Raw genomic sequence first — 23,088 nt, 5'->3', positions numbered from 1 at the left:
TGTTTAGTACTGAGACCCTTAGTGTTGAGATGTCCTATTTATTTGAAGGATGTGTCTTGTACTCTTTCAATTCAACATGTCCTTAAATATTTGCCTGGTGCTAAATCCCAATTCTATGAAACCATTAAAATAGTGAAATCCTGGGGAATGTGATTATTCTTCAACTGAAACTGAGAAAAAGTTGTGTCTTAAACTTGTTAGGTTTTTAAATATCTTCATTGGGCTGTGATCCAAAAAACTTGTCTGTTTGAACCTTCCAATAACAACTTAATGATAATGCTGTTGTGGAGGTTGAGTGTTAATCATTAAGTTTGTCAGATTTCATGACACAGAAGAGCTGTGGGTGAGTCAACACGAACTCCTAATTATAAGAAAGAGAGTTCAAAAGAAAACTAAAATGTAAAAAGAGGATTAGTTTGAGCACCACATCAGCATTAAGTAAGCTTGCATGGTGCCATTTATTCTCTACCCTCTTTAAATATCATCCTGGACAATGGTGGGCTCATTTAGCTTGCTGAACTGAATCTATGACTAAACATATGACACAACAGATCTGACCTTCGTAATGGAAGAAGCTTCTATGACGTTTCCTGTCTATTTCAAAAGAAGCCACACATAGGAGTCACTGTGCATGGAGAAAAGCATGGAGGAAAACTTCTCCCTGTGAAAGCGTGTGAACTTTGCAAGGCATTGTCTTCTCTCATGAAAATGCAAAAGCAATTATCGCTTCTGGATGAATATTGCATGCATGAATAGTAGTGAACTGTAAATAAACCCAAACAACAATACCAAATAACTACTCTGCCCTCCATTTTCAAATAACGATGGAGAAATGTTGCATTGTGACTACACGTCTACTGAAAAATATATTGATCAAAAAGTAGACAATTTTTATTAACTAATAGAAAAACAATGTTTACAGCAAGCTTTATGCTTGTAAAAATATATCTAAGTGTAATAGCAAAAGATATATAAAATAGTATATTTTAATAATATATTTATATATTATATTATATAAAAATATTATACTAAAGAAAAGTAAAGATGCTGTCCTACCTTGTTTTAGAATGGTTTTGTTTACAGGGATACCACATCCATGTAATTTTAGGCGGAGGAATACCATACACCGTGCATGTCAGCACTTGTTTGCTGCCTAGTAAATGCAGATTAGGTTCAGGGAATGATGACACGGCCTTTTCGTATATCTGTGGTTTCACTGGAAAGGGTAAGAATTGGAGAGCAATTAAAACCAGCTTGTTTCCAATGTATTGCACTATTATAAAAATAGTACATTCCTGCACTGTGAGTAACAAGAAAAATCCCCAGGAGAACAAAGGAAAACACCAGTCCTGAGTCACGTCAGATGAGTGGTTAGTAACACATTTAAGTCATCAAGAACAAATATGTGACTGTGGAGGACAGAAAACACTTCAAATGAAAACCAGCATCCATCTTCTGGTCCAAAGATGGGCCTTTCACCCTGCATATGAGGCTTGGGTTTGGGTCCATGAAGTCAGTAAGAAAACCCACAATGCCCTGATGATGGCAAGATTGGTGACAATCCAGCTCAAAGGAAATTGAGCATTTACATGTTCAGGAGAAGCATGGGAACACGTTGCAAACTTACCATTTACCGTAAGAGTGACTGTAAGATTCTTCGACAAGTTCCACTGTCGAATGCTCAATATTATGGTGTAGTTTCCAGCATCCTCCTCAGCAACATCCTTGATGACTAATGAATAGTCTTTAACAATGTACCGGGCACATTTTTCAGCAGCAGGTAGCCCATCTTTTAACCTGTTTCATGGAATTCCAGAAATCAAAATTCTGAAAAATATCTCTGCTTAGATCACCCATGTTACATCGTATTCCTCAATCTTTGGGATGGGATTGGATTTGCAGGCTGAGATTCTGTTTACCAGAGACTGGTCCTTTTCATTCAAATTAGATTGCTGATATTTGTAAACCACTTTAGAGAATACTATTCTATATATTAAAATTGATAAGAATCCGAAGGGGTTCTATGGTATTTGAGAGTTGCTGAAAATTGCAACTCTGTCTGTGACCACCATTTAGTCTGAGAGACAACCATTTTGTCTAAGAGCTGGTCACAGAAATAAAGGTTGCATCATCTTGCACTGGCCATTTCTCTATGACCTCAGAATACATCCTGGGACACAGTATTACAGTACTCTAAGCACAGCTGTGATTTTAGGAAGAGGAAGAGTAAGTAGATTAGATAAGCACTTAGGAATCAGATATCCTGCTATCAAGTGAATGTTTTTAAAGATAACAGAAAATCAACATAGAAAGTACTAACTGTTGCTCACAGATAGATTCCTGAAGCAAAATAATTTTCTTCCAAGTCTAAAATACAGTGTAAAGTGCATTTTAACGAGCTGCAAGAAGGTTAACATGATGTTAGCAGAAGGGTGAAACACATATTCATTATGATGATGGATTTGATCTCAATGATTCACAGCTTTTAGTAAGTATTTACAGAAAACTCATACTTTTATTAGAGGAGCACTAAACTTTGGTCAAAAGAGTTATGGATTTAGGCATTTCACTGCATGTGTATTTTACAGAACCAGAGAATAGCTGTAGCTAAAAAAGCCTTTGGAATTCATTTAGTCTAATGTCCTATATAAAGCAAGGTCAGAAGGTTGTCCAATACCATTTTCAGTATGATTTTGTAAATCTCCAAGAACGGACACTCCACCTTCACTCTGGGCTATTTATTCCAATGTTTGAGGAATCTCAATTTTAAATTAAAAAAATTGTTAAAATTTGTTTAAAAGTTTGGAGATATTTTTTTTTTGAGTTCAGAAGTTTTGGATCTATATGTGTAGTCAACAAACTCAAACACTGGAGAAACAGAAAATGATGTATAAATGGCTGGCATCAGTGTCACACTCACCCCTTAGTTTTCCACATGGAACCATAAGAGTAAAGGTTTTGTAAAACAAGACAACACTTTTGGGGCAAAATTAATTCCCGGCTGTAACATGCACTCCCCCTGTTTATGTATGCATTGTTTGTTTTCTTAATCAGTCTTGTCATAGACCCTTTGCTAAAGCACAATTAATTGAGCCAGAGCTACTGGTGTTTAAAATTAAACAAAAACCCCTTGAGATCATGAATAGATAACACTTTTCCATATGAAAGTGGTTTGGATTAATAAAAAAACCAAACAAACCTGTTCCAAAAGTTCTTAACACAGCATACATGAGACAAATGAATGATCCAGTGAATGCTCTGCTGAAGTAGATCTACAACCTTCAGATCACTGCATAATAATACCAACTTCCATTTTTTTGCAATAGTGCATGTCTGTATGACTCAAGTCAATCATTTATTTTAATGAAAGCCTTCTTTTCTTTCTCTTACTGTCTGAAAAAGCAAGTTCACGTTTCAAAGCTAGGTGTGAATGATGCTGGATGCAACACTTGAGTCAAGGCTGGTAGAGATATTTAGCTGTAGAGCATCCTTTGATTTCAAGAGGAGACATACCCAACCTATTTGAGGATCTCAGCTTTAAACTTTCCTTATCGCCTTTCTCGCCCTTGCGAAATGCGGGTAATTTCTCAGAAATTGTTAGAACCCCAGGCAGCTCTGAAACGTTAAAAAAATCCTCCCCAACTCTATTATAACAAGATGTCCAGGGTGCATCTGTGGAAGTAACTGTTGTCCTACCATATAACCTCTGGAGAGGGAAATGCCTTCACTTTCATTGACAAACGATAGGATTTTCTTCCAGCTACAGCCTCCAGCGCAGTTTTTCTTCGACGTTTCAAATTAATGAACATTTTATCTTAAACAAAATAAAAAAAGTGCTTTGTATTACTGATTTTCATCCTGCAAAAAGAGTAGTTCTACTAAAGAAAATGTGATTCCAAATAAAAATTATCTTTAATAATTTTGATGCTTCCACCTGTTAACATCAAAAATAGAGCCTAACCGCCTGGAGATCTATAAAATAGAAAAGAATATACAAGAAACTGAGATGCAGCTCCCAGGCCATGGAACTGCTTGGAGAAGATACACTCTAGTCAAATTCACATTGTGCTGCAGCCAGAAAAAAAGGCACAAGAGATAAAGTGGTCTGTAGTATGTGGGAGGCTGAACTGAGGATGATCAGATGACCTTTCCACTCCTACAGGCCAAGAATCAATGGATGTTCCAAACGAAAGCATTTTGCCAGAGAAGATTTAAGGGATCTTCAAGAAATAGCAAAGGAAAAGGCAGAAACTTTCTGTATCATTGGTAAACAGCTGTTTCAAACAAACAAATCTTTGTCACTTCACTGGAATAGTATCAGCCTGCTGGAATTTGTTCTTTTCCAATTGCTCTGCCCCGTATCTCCAACTCTGCCAAGTTGATGGCTTTTACCAGAGGCAATAAACCAAAAAATTCAATACATTGGAAAATATCTCTTTTTCCCTTGCCAACTTGTGCAAAATAAAACATTCAAAGTATAAAAAATGTTTGAGTGTCCTTTTGATGGTTCCTATGATGCAATATTTACTCACATTACAAACTGTATAAGGATGACGGATATCTATTAAACAAGTTCAACATTTAATCACAACACATATATTGAAAATAATATGCAAAAGACAAATAACTAATTACGCAAGACCAGTTATAAAGTTACAGCCCTGATTCTGCAAGCCTTTATTCACACAGGCTCTTTCTAATATGGGTATCCTGTAATGGGGCTGCTTATGTGAATGCAGGCTGATTTCAACAGTCCCAACTTTTCTGACTCTAATGTTAATCTCCAACTTCTCTGGCTTTAATTTTAATCTAAACCTCAGTTTCTGACAGATGCAGTTTATCTGCTGAAGGTACAGTTATCAATGATAACAATGATACCAATGATAACAATGATAACAATGGTTATCATGATTCATCCTATGCTCACAGTGCTTTATTCCAGAGTTTAAATTTCAGCCCATTTCCAGAAAATGGGCTGAAATTCTCTCTAAGAATGCCAACACAGAGTGCTTAATCCACACTTCAGGATAGGAGAGAAAAGATTAACCATTGAAAATATGCAACAAATCCATATTCTGACCATGAGTCATCTGTGGTAGAGGACACCCACCAACCTCTTGGTCTTAACACCAATGGTGCTCTAAAGATCCTGGGTGTTTCTAATTGTAACAGGGTGTCAACCCAAAGGTCACTCCCCAGAAAGTCCATATGCAAAAATGCCCTTATTCATATACTTTTGAAAAAATATCAGAAATTTCCAGATTTCACAGAAGGCCCAGACAAATAATAGGGAACTCAATCAAGTGTCCTGCTGTAAAACCATATTAATTATTTTTTGAATGGTCTACTGGCTCCATGTAGACTTAGGATGTTTATTTCTTTAGTTCTTCAAAGAAAGAAATGCATAAGTACCATAGAAGAGGAAATTACATTCTTCTATTTAAATTATGCTAGTACCTTCTTTTCCCCCACAAACCAGAGTTTCCCTGATTGTATCTGCTAGAACTGGCTGAGGACAGCGCCATCACAACATTTAGCAGACAAAAGTGATGAAATTGAACATTAACATGTCTATTGCCAGCAGTACAAAACAGTCATGGAAGAAATGGCATGTTTTCCCTCCTGAAGTGCCTCCCTCATTTCCCTTTTTCTGCCCATGACAAATGTGCTACAAATTCGCTTCCACCTTGTGTCTCGATGTAAAACTATCACATGGCTGACCTTGGTACATGAGCACTGAATATTCTACAAATGTGCACCACTTCTTACCATAAACAATGACTGTTGTGTTGACGGCCTTGATCGACGGCCCGCTCTTCACGTGGCAGGTGTACTGGCCTTTATCAATATCCCGCACTCTGTCGACAACGAGGATGCTGTAAAAAATGTTGGCCTCTGAATTCTTCTGGTCAATACGCTGCATTACAGAACCTCTTTTCCTTGTCTATAAAAGCCAGAGAAATGAACAAGAAAGAGGTTAATCAAACCAATTTTCATGATTATTAAGATTTTTATTTTTCTGTACTGCCACCATAACTTAATAAAAACAACCCCAGATGCCTTTTTATGTCACAGACAAGCAAAAAGATGCTTAACATTTCTGGATGGTCAGCAATAAAAAATATAAGCAACCTTATAGGGAAATTCATCCCTGTCTTCACCCAAGCTGTCATTGTATCCAAACCAGTACTTTCCAGAGGAAGAACTTCCCTTTTGTATAGCCTGTCATATCAACATGCCCAGCTCCCCACTGCCATTGTCCAACACTGCTAAAAATCCCTAAAGCCACAATATGAAGAGCAACACATGGTTTGGTGCCTGGATTCAGTGCCATAGGAAACAGATATATAGAAGAAAAGGACATTAACACAAGGAGGGGAGAATTCTGAAGACACTAGAGACGGAAAAGGGACTAGATTTGGCAAGGGAATAGCAGGGTGGAACTGAAGATAATGTGACTCTGAGGAGTTATTTCCTGCAACTCCCCCTTAGCATTTGGCCTCAAAGTTTATTTAACCCAGGACATTGTTGATGTCTTATAAACACTGAGCACCCTTCAGTTACCATCTAAATAAAAACAAAGCACAATTTTACAAGTGTGGTGCCCAGATAGGGCTTGGTAGGGCAGTAAAGAGCAATATAATATATTTGGAGCACTTCTTGTTGCTAAGTTGTTTATTTCTGAGGTGAAAAAATGCCAGGGAAAATGGCTACAGTAAGCAATAAACAATTGCATTAATCTTCCCTATATAATGCAATCATAATTTCAGCCTGTGATTAGATACAATGAGTGACATAATAAATGATCTGGACTTGAATCACCAGCATAAATCAAACTGACATGAAAGGAATGGGAGTTGTAAACCTTAAGCTAATGTCAAATTTCTTATCAGTTTTACACGGACTCCCTGGCAGTTATTTTGTAAGTGACAAATATTTATGAGGATGCTCCCAATGTGGGGGGTGGAGAAGCACATTCAAGACCATTCCTGTAGTTGTCAAAACAAGAGGATTGTTCTTATGACACTTAACAAATGAGATTTTTTGGCTAGCTAAATCAAAATATCTTTTTCTAAACATGCTGGAATCAGGTGCCTGACTGTCTGCCAGTCTTTGAAATGAATGTGTTGAGAAGACAGCCTCGCTGAAAACTTTTTTGTCACAAGAGAGAGCCCCTGCCTGGGATGGGGTGATAAATTTCTCTCGTTTCGCCAGGTCAAAAAGAAGCTCCCAGAGATGAAACAATCCTAGCGTTCGCTCCTGATTATGCAATATAACCAGAGCACATTATGTAAACATGTTTACTCATGAAATTAAGCATCAGAAAGGAAAAAAAGAAACCTTAAGAGACATGTCAGCAAGGGTCAAAATGATGGAATGCAAACAACGGCAAGCATTCCAGACCAGAATTCCTCCCGGGATGCTAGATGCAGCATGATCTGTGGGAAACCTCTGGTTTCTTCTTTCCAACCACAGCACTCACCTCTCCAGGGTACGTCCATGTCATCTGCACTCTGGTGTTCCAGGCTGCAGTGACAGTGCAGTTAATTGCTAGGCTGTCTCCCTTCAGCAGCTTGACAAGACGGGGGGTGCTTAACTGAACATCAAAAATTGTGTTGGCTGCATGTGACAAAGAGGGAGAACAGTTAGCCACGCCAGCAGGGCAGGGTGCTTTCTGGGAGATGGGGACTGGAGAGTGACACCTACTTTCTCTGTGCGTTAGGTACTTGGTGCTGTAGGTGTGCCCACCGACGGTTGTCTCACAGCTCAGGAGCCCAATGAATTTGTAAGTTGCCTTAGGTATTCTGAAGCCTTGCATGCTGTCCCAGATTATTGTCTTGCCATCAGGAATTAGGGTTTCTCGTGGAATCTGGAAGTGCCAAACACACATCACAAAAACAACTCATTCTCATGTCTACTCTCTAATCAAAGTAGCCCAGTAGAAAAAGGGATGGGGAAAAAAGCACCCCAAAAAAAACAATGCCAATCAACATGAAAAGGATGGCATTTAATGATGTGGGTTTTTCAAGTCACATTTTCATCACAAAATAGAGGAAAAATCTGTGTGAAGAATGCAAATGCTTCATTTGTTTCCAGGATTTCATTATTTATAACAGGATGTAATTTATGACACAATAGATTGACACTACAATTAGCTTCAGCACTTGGTCTGCTATTCTGTTGGCTCCTGGTTGGCAGCTAAAGCGCTCATCTCCAGGAACCTTTGCAATTAACTATCCTGGTTTCACCATAGAGAAACAAATACACACTTTTCATTGGAAATGACAAGTAGACTTAATTTGCTGTCATTTTGAGGCTTTAAGAAATTCCTGCCAGGACTCAATTCCATGCATGTCATATTTATTTTGCCTAAAAGAATTAAAAAACAAACAAAAAACTTATTGTCGTGTGGGATCAAACTTCTATTTTCTCAGCAGTACAAGTTGTCCTTTACATTATGATCCTTTGCACTTCAAGCCCCACTTTAATAAAGTATCAAGAAAACTCCGAAAAAGTAAAGCCTACCATAGCCATTGAAGCTCAGACAAAATCTCTTGTTTTCAGACCATGCTATTTTGTTATACCTTATTAATGGAATTAATGCCACCATTTGGATAGCACAGAGATAAGCCATGAGTACAAAGCCTGGATATGTCTCTACTTTGATAATACCTGTTTTAATGGTAAAAATAAGATATTTTAAAAGATGGCACAGAGCAGAGTTTAAATGAATTACGGTCATAAGGAAAGATCCCTGGATCAACTAAGCACCTTGCAGCCCATCCCTTCTCACTGTGCACCAGTGTCACTGTGTCCCTTCATCTCTTTCACCCCCTTTATTTGAGCAGAGGACTCACGTGTTGGACAGCCCTTTCCTTCCTACAAGCAAAGCCAGCATGGGTGGCTGTCAGAGGCTGGGGGAAGCATGTATGTCTGTCTCTTTCCTGTGTGATACAGCTTCTCTCTACAACCCAGCACCCTCGATGCTGCCTGCTCAGCCCATGCAGAAAAACACCCTTGAGACCACATCCACTCATCTCATGTCATTTCCTCCAAAATAACTAAGTGCATGATGAACCAAATGAGGAACAAATACAGAGCACAAAATGACGTGGCAGAATTCCTTATCTTTACAACAGCTGATAAGATGCTATAATAAGCATACAAATCACAGGGAAGTGTCTGTAGCACACACACAAGTAAAGCCCATTACATTACAGCCTGCTGGCTACTATTCAACAATATCTTGGTCCCCCCTATGAGCTCTGTTGCCATTCCTGTTCTAAACAAAACAATTTTCAACTTTGGTTTACCTAGTTCATAGTTAACATTTTCAAGAGCTTTGATTGGACTTATCCTCTTGCTGCTTTGGTGGAAACCAAACTATTTTACCTGAGCATATTTCTGTAGAGGTTTTCAAGGAGAAAGTGAAGCCAGAGGGGCAGAGCCTTCCTAAACTGGTGTTTCCCAGGGAATTCATTCACTGCACATTCATTACTAACTTGATGTATTACTGACTTTGTATTAGCCTTACTCCAGGAATACAAAAGGAACCAAAACATCCAGAAGACTCCTATTTTGCGACTCATAATTTTGTGAGATGTCTGGATATCCACTATGCTTACTTATTGTGGAGACAAATCTTTGCCTGTGCAGTTTACTCATCTGACATCCCTGAAAAACCCTAGAGCAACATCTTTTTAGTAAATTTTTTTTGCAGCTCTGAGATAGAAGTTACACCCAGTCACCTGTGAAAGCATAACACAACAGAAATTTACTCAAAGGACAACTTCAGAAAACTGAGGTCTCTGACTAGCAAAAGACCTCTGTGACATAGCTGGTCTCTGACCAGATCTCAAGGGGAAAACCCCAAAATGCTGCAACAAGTCCCTATTTAAGGGTGGAAATATGAGGACTTTGTCTCAGATGAGAAGATGAATGGAGACTGGGTGCTCAGCCCTTTCTTACCCAGCTTTTCTCCATGCTGCTCTCTGCCAGCCCCACTGGCTCAGATTATGTTTCCCACTCTCAGAGAACCACAGCTGTTTTGCTCTGCCCTAAACCAGTTTTCAGACCACCAACTAGAAACATGGTATTGCCATCACCATGCTGATCACTGCATGGATGGTACAAGACAGAGAATCCAAGAATCACACAATAATTTAGGTTGGAAGAGACCTCCAGATGTCATTTGCTCCTGCCCCTGTGCAGAGCAAGGCCAGTGCAGCTCAAGGCTGTGTCAAAAATCTTGGCCATTTGGTCATCAGAGAGAGAAGTAGAAAACCTATGAAGAAACACTGTGTTGTAGCAGTGAGACTTCCGCTGAAGCAGCAGAAGATAAATTCAGCCACAATAATAGCTTTCAGATGGGAACCAGCAGTGAGTCAGAGGCATTCAAAGAATCAGCTTGTTGCGATGGCTGCGACAAAGATGGAATTTATTGTCTACATGCTAATCTTGGTGAACCATATCACTGTGGCTCCCAGTGCATTCTTGGCCTTTTACCTTCTTTTTACTTTGTTTCAAATGCAGCTATTTTTGGTATAGGCTGTGCCTCTTTCTTTGCTCAATCTTCGCTGAATGCTTTTGGTACCTGGTACATTAACACAGTACAGCCACATACTGTGTACCTACCTATGGTCAAGAGTTATAGTCATACTGTCCCCCACATCTCCAAAGGCAGATTGTATTGGAAAGAGACAACTAAAAATTTACATTAAAATGTACATTTGAGTCTTGAATGCTTGTTTTTTCTTTCATATTTCCCCTTCCACCAATTTGGGAAGGATCAGGTGGCATAATTAAGAATTCAGATTGTCCAGGTATGTGATTCACAGCATCCCTTGGGGTTTTTCCACTTTTTATTCCTTGTACTGAAGATTATTGACTTCTAGTCCTATGAATGTCACTGTTTTTAAGATAGAGAATCCAAAAGGATTCTCAGTAAACAGATGGATTAAATCACTGTATCAAAAGGTGATACTTTCTCCATTTATCAAGATAAGAGCAAATGAAGAGATAAGAGAAGTGCACAGCTTACTTCCAGTAAGGTTTATCATATTTAATGAATCCTGAATCAGGCTGCCAGAATTATGTTGATAGGAATGATGGTTTTAGAGGCTCTGAATATCTAACTATTAAACATTAGATCAAAACTATTAATTGATTTCACAGTTTTTCATATGATAAGGAAAAGGCCATCGGCTGCTGCAGATAAAGGTTGTATCAGGACCCAAAGGTTTAATTTGAAATAGGAATTAAAAGCTTCATCCCCATTTCCCAGTCCGTGTTTTATTAGCTTCTTGATTTTTGAAGACCCCCCTCCTATGTTGTATGTGATTGCCATGCTATAAAATACAACCTGCACAGATGTGCAGCCTGAAAATGATAGCAACACAGTACATGTCTAAAAAGGTTTGACTAAAGTAAAGATGAAGATTGAGTAAAAAAAATAAGTTGTAATGTTGAAGATGGATAATGAACCTTTCCCCACTGGTCCACTAAAACTAAGAAGCAGCACTGCAAAGAAATAAATGCTGGAACCAGTCCTCATGCAACTGTAGGGAGCCCTTCCAGAAGAGAGAGATTATTAAAAATATTTTGTATTTTTACCTCCTGGCACTATAGAAGGCAGTATCTAATGACACTAAAGCTGGGATTTTCTTTCCAGTTCCAGAGGACTGCACTATGGGGACACCAACTTCTTCCTTTATCACTGATGGAAAATACAAAATAGCTCTTGCCATTTCTCCAGCACTATTATGCCTGCAGCTGTGGAATGCATTTAACACATCTCTTAATTGCTATGTGAGTAGAACCTTGCTGGAATCTTCATATAAGGGTGTCATAGAAGATAAATAAAGTAAGATATGATGTAATGCATTGTAGCTAACATGCTTCAGGAAATTCTAGGATTAATTAGGGAACGCATTTATTTTTCCTGGAATGCAAAACATGTAAGCAACCAATCCTTTCCTTCAAGACTTGGCTCCTCCTCCTCTTTCTCCTTCTGAGAGTATTACATCTGGTTTTGATGGTGCAAAGCTGTGCCTTACACTACAAGCCCAAGCTAAAGGCAAGTTGATATGAAAAATAGAGAGTATTTATGTTTCAATCTTCTCCAAATAAGAAGAATTCTTTTTAATATTCTTTAATGGGAAAAACCTGGCAGGAATTTTCTTAGCTAGAAATCTAATATGCTGAGATTTCAGATGCAACACTACAGTGCCCAATTCCCACTTGACAACACCCCTTCTATTCGAGTGAGAATGCTAGGTCTCACTTGCTTTTGATTCTATTGCCACGCCACACAACCTTGTGCATCTACCTGCAGGAGAACTGTGCATGTTCCTGCACACATAGGGTAATGTCCTGGGTCAGACCACTTTATTTTCTTTGCATTTTGTCCTCTTTCATGGGATTTAAGAGGTGAAAAACAAGCAGCAAAATCTGTATTTATATTAGCAAAGCAGCACTTGAAAGAGTAGATGAAATTTGTGTTTCGTGTAATGCTCTGCAGTCAAAGAATAATCAGACACTTGTGTTGCACTAGATAAACATCTTACAGTGGTATTGTTTGGCAATTGCATGTTATTCTATAAAGAGATAAACCTCTTTTCCTTTTAACAGTGATGAACTTTCATTGCCACTATGTACATGACTCCCTTTATTAAGAAGTAAAACTTCTTTGCTACCTCTACCTAATTTTTAAGGAAAAAAAAAAGGATAACTTTAAAAAATGGCCCATTCTCTGTCTTGACACCAGGTACTTTACTACATACATATGGTTCAGTTAGCTCTCCACAGTACTGTTAAGGGCACCTAGGAGACAAACATTTTCCCAAAACATGGAAATACCCTTTTTTTTTTTTTTTTTTTTTTTTAACTAGTCCCACCACATCAAACTTTGCAGTTTCCCTGCAAAGTTTCCCCACAAAGAAAAGCCATCCCTTCTGTGGTCATATGTAAAAGGAAGCAGCAAAGTCTCTGGTGGGAGTGAGGTAGGGCAAAGGCTTGCAAAGATCCTTGTACAGCCACAGCAAGTCTCCAGGGACTCACCGGCTGTTCCAGAGAACAGAAGAGGAAAAGGGAGGAAGGGCAGGGGAAGAGGTGGGAGGAAATCTCTTCTCTTAACAAGAAATTCCTTCTTGGGCTTGAGAAACCTTTGCCAGTGATGATTTAATAAAGTAGTATGAAAAGTTTAAGTTTCTTCAGAAAATAACCACCCTTTGTAGGAGATTTGATGACAAATCTTCTTCTGTGCAATGCAAAATGAAGACTCCAGGGTTGAAATATTTCTGAACACTGACACCCAGAAACGTTGCATAGGAAATAGTAGACTATTAAATTATTTCAAAAGCATTACAATAGCTGTAAACAAGCTAACAAACAACCAAATACATCATCTACAGTAGCATTTTCAGAGTATGCTTGGATACAGGTACCTTTTTTAAAGTAACGGCAGTGTTCGGTGCTGTGACTCTGCATGGAATGATCATTTCTCTTCCTACAGCCATGTTTATTATTTTAGGTATATCACTGTGCATCTCTACAAATGGATTGCTTGTATCTGCAAAAGAAGAAAAAGGAAGGTTAATATGTGAAATCTTCAGGCAGTGTATACGAATTCTAATGCTGCATACAGACTTAAAAAACAGACTAGCCCAGTCCATAATGAAAGCGAAACAATCAATCATTTTCATGATAAAATCAATTAAATCAATCTTCCATTTACTTTTGTCTAAACATGTTCATCAAACTATTATGAAGTATTTGAAGATATATCTATCATTCAATATCAGTATCAGTATTTTGAAATCTTCTTCAAACGTCAGGACAGTTGAAGCTAATTTTTTCCATTACAGCAACACCTCCACTGCTAAGATATGTGCTTCTTATTTCATGGCATTTGTAACTTTTCATCACCAGGAAAAGCAAATATATGGAAAGTGAGCTGAAATTCACTTATCAGGAACCCCCTACAAAGTACACCTTGCTGCTGTCTGAAAGGAAATTGATAGGAAAAAACCCACTTTGACAGCATTGGGAGAAAGAATCTGCCGTGATTATCCAGCCCTATTTTCATCTCCGAGAATATGGACTAGAGAGAGTTAATTCTTCTCCTCCTTCCCACTGTCACAATACCTATGTGTCTCTTTTTTATGTGACAAGGTAAATGAAAATGCCAGGAAAACATTAATTCCTCTTGACTCAAAACTAAAGCTTGGCAGAGTAATTTACCGTCCCTTGAACAATCCCTTTAACAAAGGGCATTGTCATAAATAGCTTGCGCTGGGAACAGGGAACATTGCTGTTGCTATTGTTTGGACCACTTAACAAAGAGGGGCTCAAGCCACAGGCTCTGGCTCTAAATCTTCTTTGCAGGTGCTCAGATCTGAAGGTTCAGTTTGACTCACATCGCAGATAGACTACCTCCAAATTCACATAAGGTTTGGTTTTTAACTCCTAAGAAAAGCGGAACATTAAGATCTTAATTCTGTGCTTATCTACAGTTCTAATGTTTTTTCAGGCAAATCCCATTATTTTCGCTCAGTCAAAAATCTTAGAAATAACAATGGAAATCTTTCTTGGATAAGAAATTAATAAAGATAGCAAGAACCAATCCCTTAAAAAACCTCAACTGCAACGACAACTTGGTTCAAGTGTTCTGGCCCCAAACTTCTGCATGTTGGCCTATGTTCCGTCAAATAGTTCTTCAAGTAAGTTACTCTTGCTTGTCTTTCAAAAGTATGATATGCACTTCCCAGGGTCATCACACTGTTCTGCCCTTAGGATCCTCTTTTCTTACTATATGCAATAATATTTTTGTTTGAGAGATCAAACAGGAAGAAAAACAGATTCTGCTCTAATTTATACTGGTGAGAATCCTAAGGCAGAGGATCTCAAATTTACTCCAGGATACAGAATTTTTTTTTTCCAAATGTGGTTCGATGAAACTATTATACAAACTTTCTGAAATGAAACCCACAAAGTATTATTTAATAATAGGTATTAAATGTCCACTGAGATAGTGAAAGGAACTTATGAGTAATAGAGGATGCATATGTAATAAAAAAATGCCCTGAGGACTTGTTAGGCCGACGTTTCCTCTGCAGTAAGATTCAAGTAAAGACCAAGAATGAACCTGTTTGTAGGATGAGGAAAAGAACCTTTTTTGTTTCAGGGACTGCAGCCACAGAAGAGGTCACCTGCCCCTTAGCATCACCAGACAAACTGATTTACTACTCCCCAAAGACTCATTTGTCTTTGTCACAAAATTAAGAGCTCCTGCCCAAAACCAGCAAGCTTTGCAAAGTGGTTTCCTGTACCACAATCTCCAGATCATTGTAAGTGTGAGGAAGAGCTGTTCTGGGGACTGCCGGTGCTATCTGCAGACAGAGTATCACCACGGACTGATGCCAATATTGAGGCAGTGGGGGCTGTGCAGCTCAGACCTCGCAGGATTCCCGCCTGTCCAAAGGCAGGGACAGGAAAACAGCATAAAACACCATATTTATTATTTCTTCTTCTTCTTCAGTGGAAATACACATCCATGCCTGGAGAAATCAACAAAGTGCTGTATAAAAGTGGCCCAAGTGCTCTGTTTGCCCTTGGTGGGCTCCAAAGCTCGGTCACAGCCTCTCCTGGTACAGTCCCTGCCGTGTGCGCCAGGGCGTCGCCATGCCCCTGCTATTCGCGTGCAGAACTCCCATTGACATCACCGGGGACTTCCGCCATGGGCCAGAGGGCAATCGATGGCCCCAAGTGCTCCAAATGTCTTCCTGCTTTTGATTAAAAGAAATACGCATCATGTTTCCTAGCACAGTTTTGTTTTCATAATGAGCATGGAGGCTTTTCCTGATTCCCTTTGATTTTATTCTCCTTCCATCTTAAAGGTCGTAACGGGATTCTCTTGGTGCCTCAAGATCAGAATCTGGTGCAGGCTTTACCAACCTGGATCAGGCAAATCTGAGCACACAGCAGAGCCAGGGCAGGTTATGCCACCTTGGCAGGGTTTGCCAACAACATGGAATTCTTCTGGACATAAGCAATAGGTTTCCTCGCCTTTTATTTTCCTCTTTCCTTCCCATCACAACCCCATCTACTGCCATTAGCTCCCACTACATTTCCTCTCAATTTCTTCCTGATGGGAGGTAAATGAACCTTCCCCTCATAGCTGGTTTGTCAGCACATCTGGCATGACTTGATTTCCCACTAGCAGTCTTTTGGGCCAGCTCCTCTCAATTCTATGTTCAGAAAGTCCTAGATTTAAAAGGAACATCACAGACTGACCTATCCTGAAGACCACATCCAGGTTACACATTCAGCTTCATTGGGATTTGGAATGGGGTTGACCTCGTTTTTATGAATTATTGATTTTGGTTGTTGGTTTATTTTAGTTTTTCTTTTTTTTTTTTTTTTCAGAGCTGCCTGCGAGATTAGCAACATGAAAGCTGGACAGATGGAATATTTACCTACGTTAAAGGTTACTTTAAAAATCAGTTTAGTGTATTTTTAAATTATGCCCAGAATGAATGACTGTGTGCTGGGTTGACTGTATTCAATATCTCTCAGCTACAATCAACATGAAACCACAAAGAGCACTCATGAAATCACAAAATCCATGAAGGTCATTTGCTATATTGTTAAAGAGCATAAATAGCAGGTTTTTTGCTAAGCTGGTTGGCAGCCAGATAAAAACTTGATAAGAGACTTAGCACAAGCAATATTATGTCTGGTATCAGTAACCTGTCTAGGCTATTTATGGGGTTTCCACAAACAACTAAATTAGCCAACACTGAAATGCCAAATTCAGAAAAGACTGAGAGGGTTTTTCTTTTCACAAGCTTCAGCTACTGTTCTTGGGTTTGTTTTGTTTTTAATAATCTGAGCTATGTAAGTCAGAGGACTTACACATACATTTGTAAGAAGAAAAGTCTCTGCAGGAAAATCTAAGCTCCCTGAAACCTCTAAAAGCTTATCCTCTGAAGTTCTTCCAAAATACCTACTTACACTTGGCTCATCCTTAAGATTCTTTTCAGGCTAAAAGAGGTGAAACATTTTCATCACATTCACATAATACCCTTTTCCCTCATGCATGTGAAAAGTACCACAGTCTTTGCTAAAGAGCTGACAGGCAGACTCCATTGAGGTTCCTGGGCCAATTGCAGCATTCCCTTTCCATTGAAGGGATTAAACCTCCTTAACTTTATTTATCCCAGATAAATTATTGGGGCTGTGCAGAAGTAATTCCGAAAGAATTCTGCACACCAAGAGTCATTCCAGCCTTACTTGCACATCTACAATAGAGACATTTCTCACTGAGCTGGAGCCAAACCCTTAGTGTTGTCCCTGGTGAGAAAAGGGGAATTTTGCAATGAGACTTATCCGACCAGTTTTGGACATCTGCTTTACCATGAGATGAATCATGCCCTAGGAAATGTGTCTGTTGAACCAGCTCATATACCTAATTTTCTTAAAGAAAAACAATCCCATTTTGTGTATCTTATTCTAGAAGAAAGGTAGTTCCACTCTTTCCTCTTCTTACCTGTAAAATAACACTCTTCAAATACAAAGTATGTCTAAACTGTGCAAGAAAACCTAAGACTTAAAATATTCCACTCCCTTTTTGTTTTTCTTTCTTTTACCTGGACTTATATGTTTATTAATTTATATCTTGAGCACATTTAGACACAAAAAAATTCTAATACATTTGTACAACAACTTTTTAGGCAAGATTGGTTTGTTTTCCTTTGAGACTAGTTATACTACGCTATCATCAACACAGGACCATGATGCAAACAAAACACAGTTAAAAATCTTCAGGAAAAATAGTCATATTAGCCAGGAAATCCACGATAGAGCTATTACTACATTCAGCAAGCAATCCCTAGAAAGGCTAGCGGATGTTAGGAATGCTCCTTCAGATGTATCCCTGCACTGTGACTGCTCACCCTGGAAAGGTGCTTGTTTCAGTAGGAGCTATGAGCCTTGGTGAGGGACCAGGACCGTGGAGGGGTGAGTGCAGAGCGTTGGATGCTGCCAGAGTGTTGGCACATTCTCTGCTCCACACGGAGTCCTGTGATACGGAGTCCACGAACACGCAATGACAAAAGCGCGGCAATTATAGGCCATTGACGTCAGCAAGTCCTAGAGGTCTCTGTTTTGTAACAGGAACCTCATTAGAAACTAAAAATGTGTCCGCATACTTGATACAGCTGCAACATAGTTTAATTCCAATGAGTTTCCTCTTCAAAACAGAAGCGCTATCATAGTATTGACTCTGACAGTGTAAGCCAAAACCCTACTGCTCATATGTTAAAACTGTGCCAAAAGCAAGGACAAAAAAAAGCACGGGGAGGAAGAGTTTCCCAGGCCTTAGCAGGTTCTTTTATCAGTGCATTATTTGTAAATAAGAAAAAAAAGGAAGAAGATAAATCTCCCTCTCTGTTAGCTCTCAGGGTGTTTTGTCTTACTGCTTTTTTTACCTGTTGAATTATTTTGACTTTGATACCTCTGATCTAAAGAGAGCTTTTTGCAGAACTCTTTGGATACCCTCCATGTTCTGCAACAATAGTATCTTTGGGATTACAGGAGTCAATCCATTCAAGCAAGATATTAAATGCATGTCGGTCCTGGGTCTAGATCTAGCTATATGTCAGCAGGAGAACCTCCCAGGGAAATGCCCAGGAAGTTCTAAAACACTCAGAACCTGCAGTACACGACTAGGTGTTTGAAAACGAACTCAAAATCCCAGATGTTTTGGGATTTCAAAGGCTTACATTTTGAACAATTCCCTAATGATAAAGCCCTTCATTCTGGACTACTGAACCCAAGACATGGATCAAACCAAATACATACAATTAGTGGGCATGTTTGACCTTCTAGGCATTGGTGAGCACAAGCACTCTCAGAACCTGTGCCTTTAATTACACAGCTCTGGTTTGCCTCAGCTAGCTTAAACCATCTCAAAGCAAGAAATTTATTCTAAGCCAGCTTTCTTGAAAAGTCAGTGATGAAAGGTACCTACCAGAATCTCCTTTTGCTCTCTGCTAACTATAGAAAGAGAGCAGAAAATTCACCCAGCCAAGAGGTCTGATTTTATAATGTCTCATTCTGCAAGGAAAAGTAAGTGACCAGGAGACATACACTGCAGGATTATGAGAAAAGAAAGGGAGAACACTGACTAAGAAACAGGCTACTGCCCTAGAGCCAAATATAGTTTTGCTTTGAGAAGTATTCTGTTCTCTGCTGCAGCAGAATTAAGATTTTACTCTTGTATATTACAAGCTGAAAGCAGTCTTCATCACAGAAAATAGCAACACTTCAACTCGAATCACAGTTTGCTTAAATTCATGCAAAAATCTAACTTTGGTATTGTAATGTAATTGAACTTACAAGCTTTTCCTCTGTCATACCATGGGAGCAATTGTTCAAAGGCAGAAATGATGAGAGTAGAGAATTAAGAGTACTACACAATTTTGAAGAGAGTGAATGAGCTCCAGCAATTGAAAAGTGCCTTGAGACAAAGCAGACAGAAAGAAAAGCCCTTAGTACTGTCCCCAGGGAAATTTACATAGGATTCAGAACAGCCTGCTGGAAATTTGGTGTTTCTTAAATGTCTTTATTCCACCATTATCTCTTTTCAAGCAGAAAATTCCCTGCGCCTCACTGCAATGTATGCAGTGAGCGTTCATTGCAAATCTTTCCTTTTTTACTATTAGGCTGCAGTTCCCTTACAAAACAAAGCTCTGAGCAGTTTTGGGTCCAAGACAGTGGAGAAATTGGCAAGGAGGCTTTGCTTCATTTCAGCTTTTTCCCATGGCTCGTGGGGGAAGTCAGGCAGTCAGTTTTCTTGAGGCAAAGTTGAAGACTCTTAAGAGAATTAAGTTCCCTCGCTTAATGTCTCAATTCCTGAGCTGTGTGGGGTCAAGAGTAGCCGAGACACTCTGCACTTTCTCCCCTCTGCAACTCAGTAGTGACCTCTCCAGCTGAAAGAAGGGTGCTGTCAGGACTAGCTCCTCCAAGGCAAGTCACCAGCCTGTCTCTCCTCAACCCCCAAAAGCAAGACTTCAGAAATGCTTCAAGTCATCCTGGGGCCCGTGGGACTTGCAGTCTCCTCGTTGCCTTATGTCTTGTTTTTGTCTATACCAGATTATTTTCTGCTGTAGCATACATTCATCACTGAACCAAAGGACTTAGAGGGTTTATTGTGGTCTGGGCTTTGGGCTTTTTTCTTTTTTTTTTTTTTAAATCCAGTTCATATTCAGTATCACTCCAATTACGGAAATGAAGAACATTTTTAAAACAATAAGTGATGACTTCCTGTACAAACAATATCAACTTTCCTGATTCGGATTCTGTGTTTGTAAATAGCAACTATTTGTTCTCATCTGCAGCATGCTAAGACATGGGAAACAGGCACCTTGGTGATCCACATGGAGCTAATATGGGAAATGGACTGACACAATGTCCTGTCACAGGAAACAATACAAAACTAGGAGGGACCCAAATTTCACAAATGTTTATTTCCTAAACACCCACAAATTAATGCAAAGTAAAACTAAACTCAGGAAAGAGAGGCTTTGCAGAGGATTTTGTTACCTTCGTCTCAACCCCACTTGAGCTAGGTAATAGAATTTGATGCCTGTTCACAGAAACAGTGACTTGTATTAAGAGACAGGTAGAAAAGAGATCGAGATAATGAGATAACACAGAGAAAGAAAATACTTTTTCTAACTCTACACTTATCAGAAAGGGTGAGTTTTGGTACTCAGCATCTTGTTTCCTTCTAACTTACTTGACAATTCTTTCTGAAACTGTAAAATTTTGGAAGACTAATAAACCTTCCTCCACCTTAGGGAAGAGACACAATTAACACTTTGATGTTAAGAAACTTGTTTTCAATCAAAATTATTGTCAAATTCAGAAAAATTAACATGCCAGAGAGGTCTAAGGGTGCTACAAGTTTCTTCTTTAAACATTTTACTACTTTTTTGGCAATTAACATAGGAGGCGTTATAAAATCTAACCATCTAGATCTAGCAATGGTGATATCGAGATTTATGACTGATTGTCCTTGAAAAGCCAACAAAATCAAGACACTTAGGCAGCCTTCTTTTAACAATTAGAGGAGACAGAAGGACAGGGATTGGTGTGGGACTGTCCTAAAACAATTTCTGCAATGATGCATTTCTCTCCCATCACCATGTGAATTCTGCAGATAACCTTGGTTTACAATCATCTGATTGAAGGTCCCTTTCTGCAAGCAAGCCACATACAAGTTGGGAAACCATGAAGAGTTAGAAAGACTGGTTGTGTCCCTCATTTATAAAAATTTAGGATCCAGAAAAAATAACTCATCAGACAGGCAAGAGACCAAGAGAGTGCAAAGGCATCTCTTGTATCGTAAAGTCAGTTCAGCAGAGAGGTCCTTCTCGTGTGGTGAATGAAGAGGCCTCAGACAGGGATGGCATCCAAGGTGGGAGGTTCAAGAAAATCCCATGATAGGAAACTTGCAAAAGGCATCCAAGGAAATTGTACATTTTCCTAGGCTCTGGCTGTTGGTCACTAAATGAATATCTTATTTTGGCTATTCTTCCACGGATGCGTCTGTTGTTGGATTTACAGAGAAATTATATTAAAAGAGCTGGGTGGTGAAAGCACTCAGCTGCATGTTTTAGATGAAGAAAAGCATAGCCAATAGTTCTCAATAAAGCACAGTAATGGGGAGAGCTATCTTATTTTCTGTCAGTGTAGTGAGAGATCCACTTCATTCTGCATTTTCACAGTGCCAGTCTCACTCTTCATGTCACAAAATGAAAACAAAGGATAATCCACAGTGATGTGAACTCATTAGATGCAGTAGACCCAGAATTTGGAAAACTTCCAGTTGCACATTCTCTGTAATATGGGCTTTCAAAATCTGTGAGTCCTGAAATACTGCAGTAATCTATTAATTTTGCTCTGTAAAGATAAGGAAAAGCTAAAGTATTAATTAAATCCCTAATGTGTCTATAATTTGTTCTTATTGTTGTGTCTATTGTTGTTGAGACTCTTCTCAGAAACGTCTGATTAATACCCTGGAAGGAAACAGGATCAGAATTTTTTTTTTTCTTTTATAGTCTAACTGACCTAATTCCAGCACTTCCCATACATTACACAATACTTGTTTGCTAAACACAACTCTGTGCTTAATTTGATTCCATTTATTCTAGATTTTTTCAATCTGTGTACATGGACTACAGAGGACATTTTTGAATATGACTTCACATGCAAATAGTAATTTTCTGCAGCATGAGGCAAGTCAATGATCTGGATAGACATCCTTCTGTTCCCTAGAAATCACATCACATTCAGTCATGTAGGATATGGTTTCTGATACACATTTCACATATTCTCTTGTAGTCTACTTCCATCTGGACTGCTGTTTACTCTAGGCAAGTGGTTGGATTGGGTCTTTTTCTTGCTTCATTTTCTTCCTGACAGATAAAAGACTATCATTTGTATTTACAAAAAAAAATAAAAATGAGAAAGCAAATTTTATACATTAATGGGTAAATTAACATTTTGCAAGGCTGAAAACATCATTCAAAACTCAGCCCAGCTAAACTACCTTACTTTTCCACTTTGCTGTATTGAAGCGCAAGTACCAAGAAGTGTTAAAAAATCTTAATCTTACCATTAATAAATACATAGACTGTAGATTCCTTCTTCTTTTTTGCTGGACTTGTTGGGTATTTGCAGCTATAATTTCCAGTGTCACTTGCTTGAGTTCTGCTCAAGGTCAGACTGCTGCAGGACTGCTTCCCATTCCTTCCACAGGCATATTTAATTACTTTCAGCCTTTTGCTATCCTTGCTAAGAGTTTCAGGCAAAGACCATGAATGAACCATTTCCCCCCTGCAAATACAGATAAGGAAGCAGAAACAATTATGTTGGGCTGCAATTATATAGCTCCAGTTCCCAAGCTTTCTTTTTTATTATATCAGGCTATTTATGGGGTTCTCTTTTATCTTGTTTTCCAAAAACAACAACAGAAACAACAAAGAACTATTAAAACAATTGCCATTGAAGTTCACTCCCCAC

General features: G+C 38.9%; 1 protein-coding gene across 1 annotated transcript in view; it reads right to left on the bottom strand.

Moving 5' to 3' along the window:
• FLT1 (fms related receptor tyrosine kinase 1) overlaps positions 1–23,088 on the bottom strand; it is a 109,272-nt gene that overhangs the window by 70,605 nt on the left and 15,579 nt on the right. The window contains exons 3-10 of the mRNA XM_015623010.3: positions 22,682–22,902; positions 13,446–13,570; positions 7,708–7,870; positions 7,484–7,620; positions 5,770–5,944; positions 3,697–3,814; positions 1,628–1,797; positions 1,057–1,216 (exon numbers count right to left, since the gene is read on the bottom strand). Of these exons, the coding sequence (XP_015478496.1) occupies positions 1,057–1,216; positions 1,628–1,797; positions 3,697–3,814; positions 5,770–5,944; positions 7,484–7,620; positions 7,708–7,870; positions 13,446–13,570; positions 22,682–22,902 (1,269 nt within the window). The remainder of the gene's footprint in view (positions 1–1,056; positions 1,217–1,627; positions 1,798–3,696; positions 3,815–5,769; positions 5,945–7,483; positions 7,621–7,707; positions 7,871–13,445; positions 13,571–22,681; positions 22,903–23,088) is intronic.

This window comes from Parus major, chromosome 1, assembly GCF_001522545.3.
Source record: "Parus major isolate Abel chromosome 1, Parus_major1.1, whole genome shotgun sequence".
Taxonomy (NCBI): Eukaryota; Metazoa; Chordata; class Aves; order Passeriformes; family Paridae; genus Parus; species Parus major.
Note: the sequence above shows the minus strand (reverse complement) of the source record. Positions and strands in the feature narration are given on the sequence as shown.